This window comes from Gadus macrocephalus, chromosome 12, assembly GCF_031168955.1.
Source record: "Gadus macrocephalus chromosome 12, ASM3116895v1".
In the NCBI taxonomy this organism is placed as follows: Eukaryota; Metazoa; Chordata; class Actinopteri; order Gadiformes; family Gadidae; genus Gadus; species Gadus macrocephalus.
In genome coordinates, this window is record NC_082393.1 from 7,245,706 (window position 1) to 7,270,705 (window position 25,000).

Sequence of the window (25,000 nt, forward strand, 5' to 3'; positions counted from 1 at the left end):
TCTAGCAAGAGCGATAATAACAGAAAGATAATTGTTTATTTCATAGACCTGAAACAGACGAACCAACAACCAATTATATGATTGTATTCCTAAAGCCATAAGCATAAGCATAAGCATCTGTTTTTATGCATGTAAGTTTGTATGTATGCTTGCATGTATGTACGTTTGTATGGGTGCATCCATATGTGTTAGTGTGTGTGTGTGCATGTATGTACGTGTTTATTTATGTGTACGTGTGTGTGTGTGTGTGTGTGTGTGTGTGTGTGTGTGTGTGTGTGTGTGTGTGTGTGTGTGTGTAACATTTGACCTGGTGGACTCCATCGCTGCCGGTGTAGACTGATTTGAGGTGTTTGAGGTGGTCTCGGAGGAGTGTCAGGCCACGGAGCGTTTCGAAGACCCTCTCCAACGCAGATTGGACGAGGGGCGCGGTCACCTCCTCCACACTCACACATCCTGACGGCAGAGAGGGACAGGAGGTAGGAATAAGACTTATGGACAATTACAATTAGTGCTAACTAAGTAATGAACTTATCACCCATATAATAATCAATACAATCATAATACAACAAACAAGATAATGACTATGTAGATATTAATATTATGTAATTAATTAATATCATTAATATATATCATGCATGTGCATATGTACACCAACAATGCAACCAAAAGTACACAGACAAAACAAACAATCCCACACACTACAACTGATGCTACACCGCCACAACTATACTACACCAACACTACAACTGATACTACAACAACAATACAACCAATACTACAACTAATTCACCACTACTACCACCACCCAATACTCGATCGACATTACACCTCCTGCTGCTCCTGAAGCGACAGCACAACCAGTGCTACAACCAGCCCCACGCTGAGGCCTGCTGTAGCACCTCGGCGCGCCTCCGAATCAAAGCCTGCAACGCAGAGACCGTCTCAAAGGAAACCTGCAACACCTCAGAACGCCTGCTGTTGTGAGAGCATGATGAGGCCCACGCTATCCAGAGACCGGAACCTGGGGACCCATGTCCTGACACTACATGCGAGGGTTCGACCCACACGACACGGGAGCCGGAGACCATCGTTCGATGTATGGGAGGGAGATTATGGAGCAGAAACTGTCAAGTCTGAGAGGAGACCCCGGCTGCTGCTCCCAGCCGGGTGTGTGTTTAACCCAATTACAGCAGCAGCAGCAGCAGCAGCAGCAGCAGCAGCAGCAGCAGCAGCAGCAGCAGCAGCAGCAGCAGCAGCAGCAGCAGCAGAACACGGGACAAGAGCCCCTTTCTTCTCAGGCTGCTGGGTCATCACAAGCTAATGTTCCCTCTTAATGTAGAGAGCCCAGGGGGATGAAAGATTAACTGGCCAACAACCGCAACAGCAGACAGGCAGACAAATTGAAAAGGGAGGGAGGGCGACCGACTGAGAGGCGGGGAAGGAGAGAGGGGAGGCATGAGGGAGGGAGAGAAGGAGGGAGAAAGGCAGAGGGAGACAGATTGTCTGTCCCAAACCCTCTCCGTCGGTCAGACGGAAGGGCTGTGAGCAAGGGAGGGAGGGAGAGAGGCAGACAGAGACAGAGAAAGACACAAAGCCACAAACAGAGAGAGAGAGAGAGAGAGAGAGAGAGAGAGAGAGAGAGAGAGAGAGAGAGAGAGAGAGAGAGAGAGAGAGAGTGAGAGAGAAAGAAAGACCCACTGACATTTTCAAAGACAGGGACACAGAGAGGGCAAGAGAGAGAGAGAGAGAGAGAGAGAGAGAGAGAGAGAGAGAGCGAGAGACAGACACAGACACAGACACAGAGAGAGCAGGAGAAATAGTGAGAGACAGACACAGAGACACAAAGAGAGGAAGAGACCCAGACACACAGAGAGAGGAAGACAGAGAAAGTGATGCCAGCACCATATTGCTAACAGGAGTGCTGCTGGAATTCAGGTTGGCAGGAGACAACAGGAATACCAGAGTTATAACACATAGAATAGCCAATCACTGCACCTGGAGAGCAGAACAACAACCTGAAGACGCACAAGACACCCTCTTCATCATCTTCTAAACGAAAGAGATTGTACATAACATGCAAGGTTAGATAGTAACGTACACTAATTAATCCCATATGAGAAATAAGGCATTTTTGGGGGTTACTTATTGGGGGAGTTATAACTTTTATTAGGATATTGATAGCCACATACTTATAGCTATAATACAATTATTCTAAATGCTATCTCAATGCCACAACGAAGAGGGGCATGAATTAACCAGTAACATGTGTTTTAGCATTACACTAGGATGTAACGAGTTACTGCATCTGTATTACAATATATCACCAGCTATAGTCTCAGACACAGAACCAGCTAAAACACTTTGAGGGAAGGCTGCGCCCCTGCCTGTTAGGTGTGTTTCCAGCAGGCCAGAATGAGGCTGGATGTGGACAGTGATGAGATCACGAGTGGCAGTGGGTCATCACCCAATCAGGAGGAATTCAACAATGATTGTTAATACCATACCTCACGTCCAAGGTGTGTGTGCGTGTGTGTGTGTGTGTGTGTGTGTGTTTGAGTGAGTGAGTGACTGATTGAGTCAGTGAGTGAGTGACTTAGTGAGTGAGCGAGAGTGAGAACAAGAGCCTGATGTACTCAACAATCCTGAAAATAGAAAATAGAACAGATGTCAGCCCCTCACATGTTCTTCACCTCGATGCGGCCATCGGAACAAACCTGAATCCAAGTGTCATTTGAACGAACACAGCATTTATCTCAAATATCTATGAAGCACGCATTTAATATCTTTCAGGTCAGCTTTTTCACTGGTCACTGCTGCAACCGTGAGCAAACTTTTGTTCATTTCAGGGCCAGCGCTCGACAAAGTTTCCTCTATTTTTGAAATCTGTTCTGAAAGCAGTGGTACAAAAATACGCCCAATGCATGATCAATAATTCTTGTTTGTACGACCTGTAAAGTTGTTTAAACTGCTCAGTGTTAGGGTTAGGTTGTGTAGAAATGTGTGTAAGTCTGAGTGTCTCTGAGTGTGAGTACGTGAATCTCTTGCTGCGTTTGTGCCCGAGTGTGCATGCATCTGAATGTGTTTGTGTGGCAATGTGACAATGAGTCTGTGTGTGTGTGTGTGTGTATGTCTTTATCGGCGTGTGAGCGTGTCTCAATGTCTTTGTGTATGTGTGTGTGTGTGTGTGTGTGTCTCAATCTGTGTGTGTGTTTTCTCTCCCAACAGAGCCCCTTTCCTGTGCGTGCCGATGGTATCACGTTCTGTCTGGTGGGCGTTTGTTTTGCATGTCAGCCTGCAGGGGGAGGGTGGTGCGTCTGGCTGAGGGCTGAGAGGGGCGGGGCGGGGCGGGGCTTCGTATGGTGGGAGTGGAGCGTGAAGACCGAGATGGGGGCAGTTATCGGTGCATGCCAACCGCATGCTGGGCCCGCAGACGACAGCTTATTCAAACAAAAACAGCATGACGTGCACATAGATGTGAGTGCACGTTGAAGTACGTGTACATGCGTCTGTGCATATGCATGCGTTTGTGCATTTCTACGTACACGTGTCCAAACAGCACGTCTCTGCATGTGTGTTGGTTTCTGCTCTATGAATGTATATGTATGTGTCGGTCTATGATTCTATGTGGACGTACATGTTCATCTTACTGTATATCGGTGAGCATGCCTCTATGTGTGTGTGTGTTTGTATGTCTGTGTTTCTGTCTGTCTATGCGTGTTTCTATGAGTGTGCATTTCCATGCGAGTGTCTATGTGTGTATAGCGTGCGCTAGCCGCGTAGCACGTTGCCAAGGTAAACAGTGCAGTCATGCAGCGCAGTCTAGGGGCTAAACGCGCTATGTGCTACAGGCCAGGGGCTGGTGTATCGAGGCTGCCGCGGCCCTCCTGGGCTGGGGTGTGGGCTGTTGATCAAGGTAGCGTACAACCAGAGGTTTCCAGCAGGACCAGCTGCTGGCCGGGTCGCACCCCATCAGGGCTGTGAAGTGGAACCGACCCAGTCTGGGTCTCTCTCTCTCACGCGATCACTTCCTCACTCCGACAGAGTGCTTCCATACGCGTAACTTACACACACACACACACACACACACACACACACACACACACACACACACACACACACACACACACACACACACACACACACACACACACACTGGCACTGGCACAATACACGCTTACTCACACTTAGCACTTACAGACCCAGACTTACACACACATTTTTGGCATTTACACACAGTACATTTCCAGTAAACGTGCCCGTAGAACATTTACTCTTCCAAATGAATAAATGATCTAATCAAATTACAAGCTGAGGCCTAGACTCAAAGCTTCGGTACCGAGAGAGCGAGCGAGAGAACGAGGGAGAGTTAGAAAGCCAAAGGAGTGGAGGCATTGTAAAGGAGAATGAGTAGGAGACACCTGCACTGGTGGACTCCTCTGGAAAATCCTTAACAAGGTTGTGCGATTGGGAGTGTGTGTGTGTGTGTGTGTGTGTGTGTGTGTGTGTGTGTGTGTGTGTGTGTGTGTGTGTGTGTGTGTGTGTGTGTGTGTAAGTGTGTGTGTTTACTGTGATGTTCAACAACGGAAGCCATTCAACCAGCAGATTAGATTCTAACTCGACCAACAACCAAAAATAAAGAAATATCAACAACAAACAGGAAGGATACACGTCATTAAGGAGCAGGTATGGCTTAGGGGGCATTTTCAAGGAGGCCTACTGGTGCCAATGGCAGGAAGTGAAACACCTTTAATCACCAGTACTGAACACACACACACACACACACACACACACTTATTCAAATAACCAAGCTTTTCTAAAATAATGTTCTGGTCTATTTTTGGGATGGGAATGAGCGAGTCATTGATCTGAAAACACAGAAAGCGGAAGAAAGAAGAGAAGGTAAGGGAGATGCATTGGTGCATGTGTAAGAGAGTAAGAGTGAGAGAGAGGGAGAGGGAGAGGGAGAGGGAGAGAGAGAGAGAGAGAGAGAGAGAGAGAGAGAGAGAGAATCATGGGTTATATTAGGTTGATAATCCTGTATGGAATGTGAGCTGTGATGTCTCTGCGCTGCCCAGAGAACCAGTGTCCTCAGTGGCCCTGAAGAGAGGAGAGGAGAGAGGAGAGGAGAGGAGGAAGGGGGAGAAGAGAGGAGAGGCGGAAGGGGGAGAAGAGAGGAGAGGAGGAAGGGGGAGAAGAGAGGAGAGGAGGCGAGGAGAGGGGGAAGGGGGAGAAGAGAGGAGAGGCGGAAGGGGGAGAAGAGAGGAGAGGAGGAAGGGGGAGAAGAGAGGAGAGGAGGCGAGGAGAGGGGGAAGGGGGAGAAGAGAGGAGAGGCGGAAGGGGGAGAAGAGAGGAGAGGAGGCGAGGAGAGGGGGAAGGGGGAGAAGAGAGGAGGAGAGGAGAGGAGGAAGGGGGAGAAGAGAGGAGAGGAGGCAGGGGCAGAAGAGAGGAGAGGAGAGGAAGGGAGAGAAGAGAAGAGAGGAGAGGAGGAAGGGGGAGAAGAGAGGAGAGGAGGAGAGGCGAGGGGGAAGGGGGAGAAGAAAGGAGAGGTGGAAAAAGGGGAGGGTATTGGAGGCGTAGAAAAGAGGAGGAAGGAAGCGAGAGAGAAGAGGACACGAAGGAGAGGAGGAGAAAAGACAGAAGAGGAAGAATAAAGGTAGTCAAAGATGAGAACATAGGATGAAAGAGGAGCAGATGAAGGAGGAGTGGAGTGAACGATAAGGTGAGGAAAGAAGAAAATAGTGGATGGATGAAAGGGCAGGATAAAAGAGGAGGATGAGAGAAAGGGAAAGTAGGAGGAGAAAGAATAAAAGAGGAGTTGAGGAAAGAGTTCAGGATCTGCTGATCAGGAACTTTGCTCAAACACACACACACACACACACACACACACACACACACACACACACACACACACACACACACACACACACACACACACACACACACACACACACACACACACACACACACACACACACACACAATCATTGTAAGTCCATCGCCACCAGATGGACGTTACATTAATACCCAGGATGCAATGCAACTTATGTCTCCACATAGGTTGAGACATCACTCTCTTTGAGAGAGAGTGAGAGAGAGAAAGAAGAAGAGACAGAAAGAGAGAGAACAAGAGAAAGAGAGAGTGAGAGTCTACAGGAGGATAAAGTGCTCTGGCTCATGTTGTTGATTGAAATAAAGTCGAAACCCTTTCCCAAGATCATCCCAGCCAGAGCCGAACCGCAGACAGTGTGGTGAAACCACAGACCACCTAACGTACAATATGTCTGCCCCTACAAAAACACACACACACACACACACACACACACACACACACACACACACACACACACACACACACACACACACACACACACACACACACACACACACACACACACACACACACACACACACACACACAACCACCCGCCCATCCACACATCAGCCCATAGCCCGTCTCCTAAACATGTCTGCTCTTATATAATAGTGTCCAGAGGGACCCAGAACGGCCCAGTGATCACGTACTCCTGCGGAAACCTATCAGTACGTGCATCCAGACCCGCTCCTCATCGTCCAATCAGGGCGCAATCACACGTTCAGGGGCCAAGCCTCTATATCTGGCTAAGCTGTTTGGAGTTGACATCATTTGAGCTGAAATATGCTCTGTATTAGCTCCGTCTTCCGCACGAATTTCTATGGCCGTGCTTCCGGTTGGCATGGTTACCGCCTTCTTTGAGCTAGGAGGCCTTGGAAGGAATGAGTGTGAGTGTGTGTGTGTATAGGTGTGTGTGACAGTCTGTGTCTGTGAATGAGATTGAGAGAAAGCTAACATAATCCCAGACAGTGCAGGGTTGCTGTGTATATAAATAAATAAATATATATATATACATATATGTACACCACGGTCTGTGGTAATACTCGATTATGATTGGCTGAAGGGCGTGCATTAACTCCTGATAAACGGCACCTGCTAAGTAGTTCTAGCCAAATTGTCTGTTCAGCCTTCAAAATGAGAGCTGGTTAATTGTGAAAAATGCATTAAACTGTAATCAGAAAACGCGGTTATATGCTATAGACCCTATAGTATCAGTGGTATAAATGCTGGGACGATTTCAAATTATAAATATGTACAATGCATAACGTTAGCTCTCTGGCGCAAAGCTGAGCGGACTAGAATACCTCCCGTTGCCAAGTCGTAGCTAAGGTCCGTTCTAATTACTGGAGTAGTGAACAACGATCCGTTGCATAAGAACCTTACGGGAGCCGGGAGGGTCATGGTTATTCCAGGAATTTGTCAAACCCTCATTCATATAAATGAATGGTCTTAATTTATTTTCTTTGGCAAGTGACAGTGGTATAAGCGGAATTAATGGACTTCGCGGCCGTCCATTAATTCCTGATAATGGACACTCGTCGGGCATTATCCCTTACATATATATAGGGCTTCTAAAATGAGCGCGATAATAACACGTTAACCAATCTTATTTTAACGCGATTAAAATACATTTTTAATTTTTTTTAACTGTGACTTTGAAACGTTATAACAGAATGTCAACATTCATATCAGAATATTTTTTTGTTTTTAGTTCCACTTACTTAACATAAAATTACACTTGCTGCAAGTGACTGCCTGAATACAATTGCAGTAAGTGACAACCTGTTTTAATTCCCAAATCTGTGGTGTCCCGTAAGTTTCATATTCACCCCACACTGAGTCACTAAGTCAATCTCATTTAACTTCAATTGGAGTGGATTTAAAGTAGAATAAAAAATATATATTACACGGCTCTTCTTAATACTGTGGTATGCTCCATTACCGTGCATGGGCCTTCCCAACTTCTGGTGGTCAATACCTTTTTGCAATTGACATTTATTTATATTAGTGCTGTCAAGCAATTAAAATATTTAATCACGATTAATCACATTAAGGCAAGGCAAGGCAAGGCAACTTTATTTATATAGCACTTTTCATACACAAGGCAGACTCAAAGTGCTTCACATATAAACATTGTCATACAATAAAATAAAATAAAATAATAGATAAGTAAAAGAAAACATATGCAAGAAATGAGTAAAATAGAAAGTATTTAAGAGAAAATTAAATTGAAAGTTAAAAAGGCTTTTTAGTAAGTAAAATTGAAAGTGCAATGTATTTAAGATCAGATCAACAGTCTCTCTGGAACCCAAGTCGGGACTACAAACCGACCTAAAGGAACTTGGTCCTTTCTCTGGAACTCCAATCCAGATTCTAGGACTCTAACCCAGACAGAATTTGGACACAAACTCAGGACTCTAACCCTTATACAAACAAACTCAGGACTCTAACCCTTATACAAATACAAACTCAGGACTCTAACCCTTAACAATATTCTAGGACTCTAACCCAGCTTCTAGGACTCTAGCCCAGACCAAAGGCCTTATTCAACTTATTCTAGGACTCTAACCCAGCTTCTAGGACTCTAGCCCAGACCAAAGGCCTTATTCAACAAATTCTAGGACTCTAACCCAGCTTCTAGGACTCTAGCCCAGACCAAAAGGACAAACAAACTCAGGACTCTAACCCTTATACAACCTTTCTCTCTGGTATCAGATCATGTATTTTTCTGGTAAAAATAGAAAATAAAGGGAAAGTTAAAAAGGCATTTTAGTAAAATAAAGGTAAAGTATTTCTGAAAGCTAAAGCAAACATAAAATAGAAAAAGGCATTTTAGTATTAAAATAGAAGATAAAGGCAAAGTTAAATGTATTTAAGATTTAGCAGAAAGCTATAGCAAACATAAAAGTCTTCAGTCTTGTTTTAAAGGTGCTCAGAGTTGGGGCAAGTCTTAAATCCTCTGGGAGTTTATTCCAGCTATTTGTTGCATAGTAACTAAATCCTGCTTTCCCATGTTTTGTGTTTACTCTGGGGATAATTAACAGATTGGTCTCAGAGGATCTTAGTGGTCTAGAAGGCTGATGTAGTGGAAGCATATCAGTTAAATATTTTGGGCCTAAACCATGTAGGGATTTATAGGTTAGCAACATGATTTTAAAGTCAATTCTCTGACCTACAGGAAGCCAATGTAACGATTTCAGAATTGGTGTAATATGATCAAATTTTTTGGTCTTTGTTAGAACTCTAGCAGCAGCATTCTGAACAAGCTGAAGCTTCCTCAGAGTTTGTTTTGGGAGACCTGTAAGGAGAACATTGCAGTAATCAAGCTTACTAGTGATAAAGGCATGTACAAGTTTTTGTAAGTCTTCGGTGGACATGAGCCCTCTAAGTCTTGCTACATTTTTAAGGTGATAATATGCAGATTTTGTAACTGATTTGATGTGACTGTCGAAATGTAAATCTGAATCCATGATAACCCCTAGATTTCTGGCTTTGATTGAGGTTTTCAGGGACAGAGAGTGAAGGTGTTCGGTTACTTTAAGCCTTTCCGTTTTAGAACCAAATACAATTATCTCTGTTTTGTCCTCATTTAGTTGAAGGACATTTCGGCACATCCATTCTTTCACTTGCTCAATGCACTGGCACAGCAGATCTATGGGCCGATAGTCATTTGGTGATAGCGATACATAGATTTGCGTGTCATCAGCATAGCAATGATGGTCAATATTGTTATTTTGCATGATTTGCCCTAGTGGGAGCATGTAGATGTTGAATAAAGAGGGTCCTAAGATCGAACCTTGTGGGACTCCACATGTCACGTTGGTTGATTCTGATACAAAGTCGCCAATGGAAACAAAGTAGTTCCTATTTTGTAGGTAGGACCTGAACCAATTTAAGACGGTGCCTGAAAGCCCCACCCAGTTTTCTAACCTGTCCAGAAGTAATGTATGGTCTACAGTGTCGAATGCAGCACTGAGGTCAAGTAGCATTAGTATTGAGATTTTGCCAGAGTCTGTGTTAAGACGGATGTCATAGTTAACTCATGATTAATCGCGATTAATCGCAAATTCCTTTTCTATGCTAAATATCCCTTGATTTCTTTGTCCCATTAATTGTTCTAATTTTAATTCTCTTATCAACATGGAGAAGTGCAAATGTTTTTTTATTGATAATGTGGTGGTTTACATAATTCACCCACGGAACTATGGGTGGGGGGGTGTTTAGCACGGACCCGTTTAGCGGACGGAACGACCGTCCAGTTTAGTCCGGTTTTGACTTGACGAATGAACGTCTTTTTGTATTGTGTTCATTAAAACTTTGTGCTGGATACTCCGCCTCCGACTCCCGTCTCTCGGCACTACACTGGTGACCCCGACAAAGGTCTCGCTGAAGCTTCAGAGACCAAAACGAACATGGCGAATAATGCTTTTATTAAGTTGCCGGAGTTCTGGGAGTTTTCACCGACGGCGTGGTTCGCGCAGACAGACGCGCAGTTCGCCATCCGTGACATCACGGACGACACCACACCCTACTACCACGTCGTGTCGGCGCTGGGGAGATCCACTGCGACCCCGGCGGCGAATTTCATAGCGAATCCCCCGGACCACGGCAAGTACAGGGACCTCAAAGCCTTCCTATTGAAGACTTTTGGGCTGTCACAGTCAGAGCGGGCCCAACGCTTGTTGGCTATTCGGGGCCTCGGGGACAGCAAACCCTCTGAACATATGGAGATGATGCTCAACCTGCTGGGTGCTGAAGAACCTAACTTCCTCTTCATGGAGCTGTTCCTCCAACACATGCCACCGCAGGTCCGGACAGCGCTCGCGGGCACGAGGATTACTGAGCCACGCGCGTTGGCGGAGGAAGCCGACCGTTTTTTCCTGGCTGCTCAGAGTTTCGCACCCGAAGTGCTAGCCCCAACACGCAGTGCCTACCCACCGGACAGGGACAGGCTGACCAACAGAGCCCCAGTAGCCGCCGATGGCAGTGCCAGCAATGGTATGTGCTATTTCCATGCACGTTTCGGCGCTAAGGCAAAGAGGTGCCGGTCCCCGTGCAACTTCAAGCCGACGGGAAACGCCAAGGCTTGCGCTCTTTAGTGGCCGTGAGTGCAGGCACGTCAACCCGGCTATTGTTCATCAGGGACGCCCTCTCTGGCCGCGAGTTTCTTTGCGACACCGGGGCTCAGAGGAGCGTCCTGCCGGCTACGGTGGAGGACACTGCCCCTGGCATCCACGGCCCACAGTTGAGGTCCGCTAACGACACACCCATCCGCACGTATGGTACAAAGACCGCGGACCTGTGCTTTGGAGGCCAGCGATTCAGGTGGGATTTTGTCACGGCCGACATCTCCTTTCCCCTCCTCGGCGCGGATTTCCTTTGTGCGCATAATCTGCTTGTAGATGTGAAAAACAACCGCCTGGTGGACGCACGGACGTTCTCATCGTTTGAATGTGCCCGTGGTCGGGCGGCTTACGGCGGGCTCTCCAGCTCCCTCTCAGAGGGGGACGAATATCAACGCCTGCTCAGGGAGTTCCCCGGTATAACCCGACCTACCTTTTCCGCGGTCACGGCGAAACATGGTGTGGAGCATCATATAGACACCAAGGGCCCACCCGTCTACGCTACGGCCCGACGACTCAACCCCGACAGGCTGAAAGTTGCTAAGTCGGAGTTCGCCAACATGGAGCGCCTGGGCATCATCCGCCGCTCGGACAGCCCCTGGGCCTCACCACTCCACATCGTTCCCAAGCCAGACGGCGGGTGGCGACCTTGTGGGGATTACCGCCGCCTGAACGACGCTACCACGCCCGACCGCTACCCAATCCCGCACATCCAGGACTTCTCAGCACACCTGGCGGGCAAGCGGGTCTTCTCGAAGGTGGACCTGGTGCGCGGTTACCACCAGGTGCCGGTGCATCCCTCGGACATCGCCAAGACAGCGGTGGTGACGCCGTTCGGGTTGTTCGAGTTCCTGCGTATGCCGTTCGGGCTCAGGAACGCGGCTCAGACCTTCCAGCGGTTAATGGACTCGGCGCTCAGGGAGATGCCCTTCGTTTTCTCGTATTTGGACGACATCCTGGTCGCCAGCTCCTCCAAAAAGGAGCACCAGGGTCACCTACGCGACCTCTTCATGAGGCTCGACCAGCACGGGCTGATCGTCAACCCGGTGAAGTGCCTGTTCGGGTTGTCTCCATCCACTTCCTGGGGCATCTCATCAACAAAGAGGGGGCCGCCCCTCTTCCGTCGAAGGTGGAGGCAATTTCTGCTTTCCCCCGCCCACACACGGCTCGGGCGCTCCGGGAATTCCTGGGGATGGTGACGTTTTACCACCGGTTCATCCGCCAGGCGGCTCACATCATGCGCCCACTGTACGGGGCTCTCAAGGACAATTCCCCTAACCAGGCTGTCGACTGGACGGCGGAGAGGGAGAAGGCGTTCGAGGCCACGAAGGCCGCCTTGGGCGAAGCCGCCATGTTGGCCCATCCGTCGCATGATGCCCCCATCGCCATCACCACCGACGCGTCTGACTACGCCGTCGGCGCGGTGCACGAGCAATGGGTCGATGGTGCCTGGGCTCCATGGTGCCTGGCAGCCGCTCGCCTTTTTCAGTCGCCAGTTGACCCCCAGGGAGCGCAAATACAGCGCTTTCGACAGGGAACTCCTTGGACTCTGGCTGGCAATCCGCCATTTCCGATTCCTCCTGGAAGGGCGGGAGTTTGCGGCTTTCGTGGATCACAAGCCTCTGACGTTCTGCATGTCCAAGGTGGCGGAGCCGTGGTCGGCCCGCCAGCAGCGTCAGCTGGCGTACATCTCTGAGTACACCACGGACATCCGACACATTGCTGGCAAGTCTAACGTGGTCGCAGACTGCCTCTCGAGAACGGTCATCGGGGCCGTCCAACTGGGCCTGGAATACGTCTGCATGAGCGTGGACCAGGCCTCCGACCATGGGGTCCAGGCCCTGAGGGATTCGGACACGGGATTGCGCCTGGAGGAGGTCGCGGTTGACGGCTCGGACGTGAGGCTATGGTGCGACGTCTCCACAGGCCAGCCTCGACCGCTGGTCCCGTTGTCCTGGCGCCGGCCCGTTTTTGAGGCGTTGGGGTTTGTATGGCAGGGTCTGAGAAAGGACGTTAGTGCTTGGGTCAGCTCTTGAGTTGACTGTCAACGGTCCAAAGTGCACCGCCATATTAAGTCCCCCCTTGGAGAGTTTACTGTTCCCGAAAGGAGGTTTGACCACGTCAGACCTGGTGGGACCGCTTCCCTCCTCTCACGGGTTCACCTACCTCTTCACCATGGTCGACAGGACGACCCGCTGGCCTGAAGCTGTTCCCCTCTCCTCGACGTCGGCTTCTGACGTGGCACGCGCGTTCATCGGCACTTGGGTCGCGCGCTTTGGGACTCCTTCAGACCTCTCCTCGGACCGGGGCTCGCAGTTCACCTCGGAACTCTGGAACGCGGTGGCTGAGGGGTTGGGGGTCAAGCTGCACCGCACTACCGCCTATCATCCCCAGGCGAACGGCTTGTGCGAACGTTTCCACCGTTCCATGAAGGCAGCCCTACGGGCCAGCTTGAAGGACGGCGACTGGGTGGATAGGCTGCCATGGGTGATGCTCGGCGCCCCTAAGGAGGACCTGCGGTCCTCTTCGGCGGAGCTGGTCTACGGGCAGGCCCTACGAGTGCCAGGCGATTTTATTCCTGACGCCTCGGTCCCCTGGTCGGCGGCCAAACAACGTTCCTCCCTGCTGGAAACCGCTAAGGTTTTCGCGCCTGTTCCCACGTCGCAACACGGCACTCCCACTTTCCGCATGCCCCCCGATCTGCGCACGGTGGACTATGTTTTCATTCGCCACGACGCCCACCGTGGTCCCCTACGCCCTCCTTACGATGGCCCGTTCAGGGTTTTGAGCCATGGAGACAAGTGCCTGGTGGTGGACGTCGGGGGTAGGCCTGAGACCGTTTCCTGGGATAGGGTTAAGCCGGCTAACGTGGACATTTCCAGACCGGTGGAGGTGGCGCAACCCCCACGCCGGGGACGTCCGCCTGCACCGCGCCCCGCACTGGCCGTTGAGACTCCAGCGACCTTGTTGACCCCCGGGACCTCCGGGGTGGCGGACGGCGCCGACGTGCCTGCTGCTTCCTCTTCCTCGGCCCCTGTCCTCCGCTCGAGACGGGGTCGGGTCGTCGCCCGTTTCCGTCACGAGGACTTTGACTATGGGTGAATTCTGGGGGGGCTTGTGTGGTGGTTTACATAATTCACCCACGGAACTATGGGTGGGGGGGGTGTTTAGCACGGACCCGTTTAGCGGACGGAACGACCGTCCAGTTTAGTCCGGTTTTGACTTGACGAATGAACGTCTTTTTGTATTGTGTTCATTAAAACTTTGTGCTGGATACTATATGCCAATACAACATTGGCATATACTGATCAAAACAGGACGATACAAAAAAAAAGCCTATAGTGCAATTAAACGATGAACATACAAACATACTGCCTTGAACATAGCAGTCAGGCTACTGCTTCTTTGTTTTGAGGCAAAGAATTTATTTATTTTTTTAAATAAATTGCGTTAATCGCGCGATAAAAAAATTAACGCTGTTAAAATTGGTTTGTGTTAACGACGTTTATAACGCGTTTAACTGACAGCACTAATTTATAGATATTTAAGCAATAGATCACGACAGGCTGTGGTATGTGCTCATTATACCACTGTTAAGGGGCGTTGTCCGGCCCCGACGCGTTTTATTAAAGAATACAAAAAAGTAGTCCCTCCTGGCTGCCTTCAAAATGCATGACGGTCGCTATGCAACACACTTTAGCGTCCCTCCGAGAGAAGGCTCGGCTAGAGCGGTTCGCCGGCAATTTATCCTATGGAGCAGTTCACTCGACGTGTGCCTAAGCTTTCGTTAGTCTCTCCATCGCCTTGCTCACTCCCGGAGTAACAACATTTACACACTCTCCATCATCCAACATATGTTTTACTTTGTAACTGTTTCTACTTCCAGGCGCGGAGTGATATGCAAACTTTCACAAAATGATCGGGCGTCATAGCAGTTATGTATACGCTCATTATACAACATTTAGGAACCAATCAGATCGCTGGATTTAGGCCCCCCGTTGTATAAATATATATATATATATTGACCGTTGCTCAGCATTATACGACCGCTGTTAAGGAAAGTGGATTTTTTGCCTCTGATTCACGTCTTTCATATCACTCAACCACAGCGTATTTGGTTGCTAAGCGATGTCAACGTCTTTGGCAAACTATTTCTACGCTGATCAACACTACGAATGGTAAGTTCGTTATTTATTTTTTTGTTTTGGCAAGTAGCCGTGGTAATGAGCGGGATAATGTATAGAACGCTGGTCATTGTCGAAAATAAGCCCCTTCAGGGCGAAGCAAAACACCTCCGCTTCGCGTCGGTGTTCACAGTGTCAGGGCTTATTTTCCCGATAATGACCGGTGTTCTATACATTATCCCTTACGTAATCGTTTGACAGCCCTATAATATATATATTATATATATATATATAATATCCATAAAAGGCGTGTGAGTGTTTGTGTATGTAGTGCTTCTGTGTGCTGAAATCTTAGAAGACCTCGGCCATCAAGCTAAAGTGTGTATGTGTGTGTCTTTGTGGCTCCAGGTAGAATGAGGAACCTTGGCCTCCGCAACTTGTTCACAACATCCACCACAATGGGCCTTGAGGCAGAACCAAACGTCCGCCCCTCTGAGAAGATGAATGATCAGCCCGTGGATGAAAGAGGTTGCACCACAAGGCCATCACTTTCTTTTTTTAAGTCAAGATTCAAAGAGCTCGAAGGTGTTTGATGCCAGATGCATGAAAGGGTTTATTAGAACAACGTCTTAAAGGAAACAGCGAGACCTTTGAGTTTAAGAGTGTGAAAGACAGGTGCGGGGGATTAGGATCGCCTGGAGCCTGTCTTAATTTCCTTCCACAGCAACAGAGAGGAAAACATCAGCCCTTTGAAGGGCAGAAGATACTTCCGTAACACTCTGAGGAAGCAGGAGATAGAAAGAATCCAATATACTTCTAATACAAAGCTTGAATTGCCATGGTTGCATTGCCCTGTTACACATGGCAATTTTGACAAAGTGCAGTACTGTCTTTGAGAATTCCGGGCTTTTCGTCCGAGGACTTGAGGCAGGCAGCGGCGCGATTGGGGGTTGTGTGTACACCTGCCATTTGTCTGTGCGAAAAATGACAACTATGATTTTGTCTGAGGTACGTCAGGCCTCTGGATTTGTCAAGGCTCAAGGACGTCTGCCTTTCCAACAGGGTTGGTTTGGGGTTGTTCTGTTTTCTAAATTCAATTTTATTTTATTGCTGCACAGCTCGGCTAGACGAATTAACTTCCAGTACAGAAGGTATTCGATCCACATCATGCAACACCAGAAGAATTAAGGGCGGAACAAAACTGGACAACACAATGCAGAGATCCATGCAAGACAAACATTTACATGGTGCTCGGTTAGTTTGGAGAGGTGTGCATTCAAATTGTACGTTTCCTGCTCTTCTCAGGGGCAATGGTTAAGGGTGGAGTCGTTCAATGTCTGCCTGTGACGCATTTCAGTCATTAGAACTATATTAAAAGGACTATACAAATGAAGTTGACTTTGACACAAGGGCCATGGAAAAGGTTTCAGCGGTTATGAGTTATCGTTCGAGGGCCACATCTGGTCATTTGGTACGTCAGTCCACAGATACCACTGGCATGTGACATTCTGGGGTTTCTGTACTTCGTCTCAGAGATTATGGACTACATATGGCTAATATATGGAGAATACATAGAGAAGGTTGTATTTGTGGAATGTATTATTTCACATGTAGGTCATGAACCAGCTGAACCTAGGAGCCTGGGTCCTCCTGCAGTACTGTGTTAGTGTGTGTGTGTGTGTGTGTGTGTGTGTGTGTGTGTGTGTGTGTGTGTGTGTGTGTGTGTGTGTGTTAGAAAGAGGGAGAGCGAGAGATCGAGGGAGAATCTCATTAAGCTGGTGGGTGACTGGGTGCGTGCACGTGTCTCAGTGTGTTCACGTGGCAAAGCGCTGTGGTATATCATTAGTATATGCACCGGAACACGAGTGGTTTTGTGTTGCACGTGTATGCATGTTCTTGAAGGATTTGTATCTGCACGTGGACTGTATATATGTGTTACATTAATCTATAATTTCCAGATCATTGTTAAGGTATGAAAAAGGTATGGTAACAATTTTAAGCATATATATTAATTATGTGTGTAATATGAACTCAACAATTATCACTAATATCATTAATCTGTTAAATAAATCAGTTAATCTGTTAAATTAAATAAACTTCTCAGCCTTATAAGTGGGTTTAAACTGCCCCCTAGCGGATTTATAAATGGAATGAATGTAAGATGAGTTTACCAGAGTTTACCAGAAAAACAGCAGTTAGTTTGCCAAATTCGCCATCTTGTGGCAAAACGTAGAACTGTGATTGGTGCTTAATTTCAAAAAGTTCCCTGAATGCCAAGAACAAACCGACATTCCAAGTCTATAACTGTCCCTCCACAAACTCCAACAACCTTTTGATAGTTTCCAACTGTAGCATATGGCTTCTAACGGCTTGTTTATAAACAAGTAAAACCAAACAGTTTACAAGTAAATTGTACAAGTAAACTGGTACAAGTAAACACCTTTAGAAGCATAGTTGAGAAAAACATACTAAGAGTTATTAGTGCATTTTTGTAAATAATAATATGCATATCTTTCTTTAACTTGGAGGCCTATGCTATAATACAACATAATATAATATAACACTTTGTAATTATAATATAATAATATAACTACAAAATGCATTTCCTACAGAAAATGCGGTGAGTGCTGTAGTGCAAAGTGGGGTTGACGATATGTTTTAATAATGCCATAGATGTAAGAGATTTAAAGAAATGTTAAATGGCTTAAATCAAGTGAAGGGATTCAAACAGAGTCTAAATGGAGGAAACAATGTAATCAAATGAAGAGTTAAACAAATATCTAATTTGATCAACTTTTAATACATTTGAGATAAAATATGGCTGAGCTGTGCTGTGCGTCTGCATGTGTGTGCGTGAATGTGTGTGCACGTGTGTGTGCGTGTGTGTGTATGGTGTGGGGGGGTGGTAGTAACTTGGTAAGGTATGTTATTCACCCTATTCCTTCACCTCTATTTAATTGAAATAAGATCATAAAATGATGAGGCTCATACCGTTGGACTTCTTTAAGTCTCAGCTTTCATATGGCATATCATTTGTGTAGAAAGCATGTGTTGCCAGTCATGAAAAAGTAGTCCCTCTCCCCTAATAAGTATTGGACAGGTGCCCATCTCCCGCCCCTAATATTAATGTTATTGGGTCAAATCGAAACGTCAACCTAATGTCTATGGGTAGATTGATGTTTGAAAAAAATAACTATAATAATCCCGCCAGTTTTTAAAAAAAAACAGCCCAAATTGTATGTATCCGCCCAATGCTAATTTTTCCAGCCTGACGTGATTAAAAGTTAAAATTGGACACCCAATCGGGCAACACTGCTAGAACGTCCTCACGCTCTAGCCTCAACGTAAGTCAATGAGACCAACTGAAAATAAACAAAGCAGCTATGTAATTAAACTTAAACTGTGATTCTGAAATAAGTGTAAATTATATCGAAATTCTGTTGATATTCTCTTCATGTTATTGAAGATAACATGAAGTGTGTTGATTTGTTAAATGTTTGAACAAACATTTTGAGAATGGGCGGACGGCTTTGCCGTCCTCCGGTTGACTTCCATTGTAAAAAATAAAATTGCAATGGCGGAATAATAAAAAAGTTACTAATATTAAAAAAATCAGAACATTTAAAATTGGTATGGATTCTTTAGGTGAAAAAAATTGGAAGTAGTAGGGTCCCATATATAATAGATAATAATAGAGAAAGAAAGAAAGAAAGAAAGAAAGAAAGAAAGAAAGAAAGAAAGAAAGAAAGAAAGAAAGAAAGAAAGAAAGAAAGAAAGAAAGAAAGAAAGAAACAAGAAACATAAGAAGATAAACAGTTGAGCGCTGCATGCAGCATTCACCTAATAATCCTCATAAGAATACCAATAGCCTTGATTTTCTATGCATAAATTGCTGCTTGCTGCTTTGATGGAAGGAGTGAAAACATATGGCAGCCGTCCATGCGCTGGATGCTATATAGACCGCCACTCCACCTGGCCACCAGGGGGGTGGGTTTATATATAATCTGCCGAAACATGGAGCCTCCCTTAACTTCCAACCCGGCTCACTCTACCACTGTACCAAGCCGTCTCTTCATCGGTCAGATCCTTGAGACGGATGTCAGGGTGCAGCAACCCAGCTTATCAACACGAATGTCATTGCATATATATGTATATACACATATATATATACACACACATATATAATATGTAATGCTGTGTATTGCTAATATGGCTCGTTTTTCTCTGTCTGTCCCTCCCTCTGCTGTCATTCTCTTTCTCACTCTATCGCTCTATCTCAGTTTCTCGCTCTCGCTCTCTATCTCTCGGCCTCTCACTCTCTTTGGGACATGTACACTGACTATGCAAAATAAAATAGGTCAAAAAAGCCTCTTCTTTTTCAAAAAGAAAATTAATGCGTTGTCTGGAGTCTCCGGCTAGGGCTCCAGTCACATGCTGCAGAGAGCAAGGCATTCATCATGGGGAAGGAAATGGGGGAGAGGAGTGAGGCAGGGCTGTCCCCTACCAGGGATCTAAATCTCTGTGTATCCTCAGAGTCACCACCTCTCCCCGCTCCCAGCCACCCATGTTCCTCTGGAGTAATGGAAGAGACAGACATAAGCATCATGCACGCTCAAACACATGCATGCACAGTCACACACACACACACACACACACATACACATGCAAACTCAAATACACACACTTTCACCCACTGCACACTGCATTCAGCATGCAGTGTGAAACACACACACGCCCGCTCTATTCACAAACATGTGCACACACCTGAAGAGCACACACCTACAAGAGCACAGCTCATGTGCCAAGCATGAATGCACACATACACAAACCAATCATGTACACAAATATGCACACATTTTCCCAGCTGTCACAAAAACACACACACACACACACACACACACACACACACACACACACACACACACACACACACACACACACACACACACACACACACACACACACACACACACACACACACAATCTGCAGAAGGAGATTAGACACACATTTGATGTCAAAAAGCATGTTGGTGTCTTAGCTGGCCATTACGCAGCAGATCACTGCAGGAAAGAGAGAGGGGTGATGGAGAGGGGGGGCTTTTATTTTGATAGTCCCCATGTCCTGGAGGAAGGGGCCTCGGTTATGTTTGTTTTCCAAGGAGAAACATCTGCGGTGCTCCTGAGAACAACACACAGAGGGCTCGGGTTACGGCCCGCACTCATGTACAAGAACGAGTAAACATATGTGCACGGCCTGACCCGAACACGCAGACGCAAACATGCAGCGGATTGACCGTGGACACCCACAAAACGCGGAGAACAGAAAATCTGGTACACTAATGGCTGTTTTTAATGGTGCGGTGGCGGTTTAATTCGCGGCAAATTAAAGACCCGTCCATGAATGAACATATAGACAGTTTGGGAATGGCAGGGGAACTTCAAAGGAGCCCTGTGGAATGCCAGTTGAAACAGGGGGGGCACGCAGTGAAGGGGGGGGGGGGGGGGGGGTTCTGACCACAGTGAACTCGTCGCTCAGCTTCACCGAGGACTGGGGAGGGGAGGGGTGGACACCGCAGCAGGGGTTGCTTAGGGCTAGATAGCGAGACGCTTTAGCTCGAGGTCGACGTCCTTTAGCAGCGGCTGGCATTTTCATTGCATTTACTACCTATTGAATCAAGGAATCCGGGGCTCAGGAATACATCCCTTGAGCAAATAGCGTGTAAGGCGCTAACATATTGCACTTGGCAAGAGCTTCTGGTCTTTGTCCTAAGCCTTGTTTTTCCATTTAAGCAACAAAAAAAACTATGTTGGTCTGCAGGCCTTTTTCCAGGATGAAAAAATAATGAAGAAAGTTGCCTTCTGTTGAAGGAGCCACGGTGCTGTGAGGACGGGGGAAGATCAAACTGCTTCTTTAGACAGATCTACACACAGCCTTGTGGGAAACAGAACAATTGGATGTCCCTAATATTAAACCTATTGTGCATCCTGCAGCTGGAGAGCATCCTGGACCAGAGGCATTTCTATGGTGGCCACTAGTGGGCACTGTTACTCTACAGCACAGGGGCTGTTGAAACTCTGGGGTCTTCTCACCTCCCTCCCCCCTGTTGGTTTATCTTACCCTCTCTCTTTTCTACCCCGTCTTCTCCATCCCCCCTCCCCCCGCACACACACACACAGACACAGACACACACACACACATACACACACACACACTCACACAGTTCCTCCATCCGTCACGAAGAAGCTGTTTTGTCTCCAGGTAAGCGTCATTTCAAAACCCCATCTAACTCCTGAGTCTCAGAGAAAGTCGGGACAGTTGTGGCCCAGATGTACCCCAACCAAAACCTAATCTCACTTTCTCTCTTTTTCCTGTGGCTGCTTTCTTTCTTGTATTCATTCTTTTTTTTCCCCCACACCCCTCGAAAAGAGAAAAGTCCTCATGTTTCATGTTGCGAGACAAAGAAAACAGAGGGGTGCAACAGTAAAAGTTGACTCAGAGAACATTCTGTCGAACTGCGGAATTTACTTGATTTAAAAACACGCTTTTTCCCCCCTTCTCCCTTCCTCAAGTGCTCACGGAAACAGACCCAGTTCCCCATCTGAGGAAGAATCTGGCCTTTTATGTGCTTTGAATCATCAATGTTATTTCGATGTTAATGTTTTTATGCTAAATATGCATCAACAAAAGCCATTTCATTGGACTGCTTTACATTGCAGACTCTTGATCATAGCGTTTGTAAGGAAGTCAGTTGTACTGAATGAGGCATTTCTGACTCAGAATGAGCAAGGAGGGGAGAGAGGGAAAAAGAGAGGAAGAGAGGGGGACATGAGAGGAAAGAGAGAGAGAGAGAGGAGACAGACATATTGGGAAATAGTGAAGGGAAAAAAGAAAGAAAAGATTGTGAAGAAAATGCTTATCATAGAGTGGCAACTCGAAACATATTCTCACAGAGTGTTTCATTCACTTATAGCTGGTCGATGGCTAGGCCATTTCAAGCATACAACACTAAACTTATAATAGTTTGGTAATAAATTTGGCCTACAGCACCTTTAAGTAGTTGAGGAGGAATTATGTCTTGAATAGGTTGACCATTGTACTGAAGATGAGCTCTACGAGAGGAAGTTTAAATGGGAAATAGGCATTGTAGATAAAAGACATGTGAATAATAATCAAGAAATGTATTTAGCGTCAGTAAAAGAGTTGTACATTTACACACACACACACACACACACACACACACACACACACACACACACACACACACACACACACACACACACACACACACACACACACACACACACACACACACACACACACACAGCATACGTTACAACAAGCTGTTTGGGTTGTGATGGTTGGTATTGAGTGGCGGGGAGGTGTTTTGGATAAGGACTTGATATCTCTTTAGCCAGGAGGAGTTTGAAATCAAACCAGCAACCCCTAAAGGGCCTTGCCTTGCCAAAGCCTCTTGAGGAATGACCAGTCATCCATCACAGCCAGAACTCAGAGAAAAGCCATCAAAAAAGAATTGCCGCCATCTGGGTTGTGTTGGAGGTATGAAACTAGAGAGGTGGTGCCTTTAAATCATAATGCTGTTTTGTCTGTGAAATTGTTGAATGTTGTTTTGTGGTTCCTTTACCATTTTGACTTTTTATAATTGTCAACTTCTGTCGCCCGTGATGCTAGTTTCTTACCAAAAGTCCATAGTCTCCCTGTTGTCATCCTTCAGGAAGATGCCTTACCATTACTCTTTTATGAATGTTGAAAAACAAAAAAATCACATTTATATAAAAGCATCTGTCAGATTACTTAACAGGAAATAGTTAATCTTGGATCAAGTATTTCAACAACACTACAGCCAAACTTTTTTTAAAAAAGAAGAAGAAATGCTCTGTTCACAAAGATTTGAGCTTTGTATGCCATCACACTTTAGATGTTAATCTAAAATCTGATTTGAGATTAGAGAATTGTAAAATAACACAGATAATCCTCCACACACACATAAAGAATATATATCGACTTTAACCAAACGAATATCAGGAGATTAATGAAGTTATTTTCCACACCAGTGTTATGACTTCACTGGCTGAATTTCACAATTGGCCACCGGGTTTTCCTGTTGGATGCTCTTTGAAACAACCACCACATGACACCGCTCATCACAGCCAGAGCATCACACCCCGCTAGCCCTGCGCCACACTACACGGACCAGCCTGGAGCCTAGCTCCTCTCTCCCCGGGCATCGTACTAACAAGGACTCATGGTAGAGGGCGATCCCCAGGCTCTGCCTCCTCGTTGGGGTGGAACACTAGCCTGCTGTGGCGTGAAAGGCTGGTTCCATGTGCTAACGCCGTGCGCTAGCGTAGCTCCGTGCTCATCATGTTTTTCTGGTCATAGAGCCAATGGATATGATGGAGTGGGGACCATGCGCCAAATGATTGACATGGTTTATCGAGAGGAACAAAACCTGTCCCTCACGGAGATTTTTATTTTAACAACAGCTTGGAACTGACAAGAACTTTTTAGCATTACAGTTTGTGAATCGTTTCACAATTGCCCTTAGAACTCCTGCTTTACACGTCACGTCTTGACATAAATACACACTCACAGCCCTGCACTCTGACTTTAAGTACTGCCCTAAAATCCCCTTTATTGCAGAAAGGAATTTTATTTTACAGAAACAAGAATATCTTCTCAATCTTGTCTTTAAGGATAACATGGTGAGCATCGGTCTGTTTTTCATAATTGATAAGTAAACATACATTTTGGTGTCCCTCATGACCCTGATGCAGAATTCAATGTTTCATCCAGAAACAGGTTCCTTCAGTACTGAAAGACATGCAGCCATAGAGACAGACCAAAAATAAAAGCCATGACGGGACTTTCCACTTGCATGATTTTCAGCTTTGCTCTCAATTGAAACAGCTCCATATTGGATGGAAAACGGTGGAATTAGGCCATTTTTGCTTCATCCATTGTTGTGTACTATGAATTATTTAGTTGTTAGGTCTTATTCTGTACATGTCCTTTGTTAAACGTGTGTGCGTGCATAGATAGAAAGTTTTAAGCATGTTATGTCCTGTTTTCTGAAACCTGGACGTGGCGTCAGGTGAACAGTTCTCAGAACAGTATTTGTGAATTGAACGGTCACTTTATCGGATGAGGACGCCGTTGCTAAACAAGCGTTCCCTCTTAGTTAATGATGTGTGTCGTTTCTGCACAGCGTACTTAGAGCTGTCCATTTCCTCTTCCTGTCTTTTCTCTGTGTGTTTAGAAAAACGGTTTGGTCCTTGACAGAGCCGGTTATGTAAACGTACCCCTCCAGGTTGACTGAGCACTTTTTGGTCTGGGCTCAGCTTGGGGTGCCATAAAGGGGGTAGAAACTAAAAAATATATATATAGTCACGTCCACATAATCACACTTATTTTCTCTCCCTCTCTACTCCCTCATTCATCCCCCAACCCGCCAAACCGTTCCCTCATCTCCCTCCTTGCTAAGCCCCACCCCCCCACCTTAGCCCCACCCCCCCAACTTAGCCCCACCCCCCACATTAGCCCCACCCCGATCATAAGCTCCACCCCCTAACCCCACCCATCCTAAAACTGAACAATAGAAGAGTCTGGGCCAAGAGCACGGAATAGAAACATATCCAACATCTCCAACACTTTATTAAATTATCGCTTGCCTCTTTTACGTGCTTGTTTTATTGCAGTGTAGATCAACTAAATTGTGTTCTTTATGAGGACAATAGGAACTCTGTGCCTCCATTAAATCACCTTAAGTAAACAGGAGATATTGTTTCAGAGGACACGAATAGAAAACCCAGAAGACCAGAGAAAGAAAGAAGAATTCGATAAAAACAGAGGTCCACCTAAT

At 46.4% G+C, this 25,000-nt stretch overlaps 1 protein-coding gene across 1 annotated transcript in view; it reads right to left on the reverse strand.

Annotated features, from left to right (window-relative positions):
* Positions 1-25,000, reverse strand: part of scfd2 (sec1 family domain containing 2) — a 91,738-nt gene that overhangs the window by 8,338 nt on the left and 58,400 nt on the right. Inside the window, exon 6 of the mRNA XM_060067630.1 lies at positions 308-453. Coding sequence (XP_059923613.1) covers positions 308-453 — 146 coding nt within the window. The remainder of the gene's footprint in view (positions 1-307; positions 454-25,000) is intronic.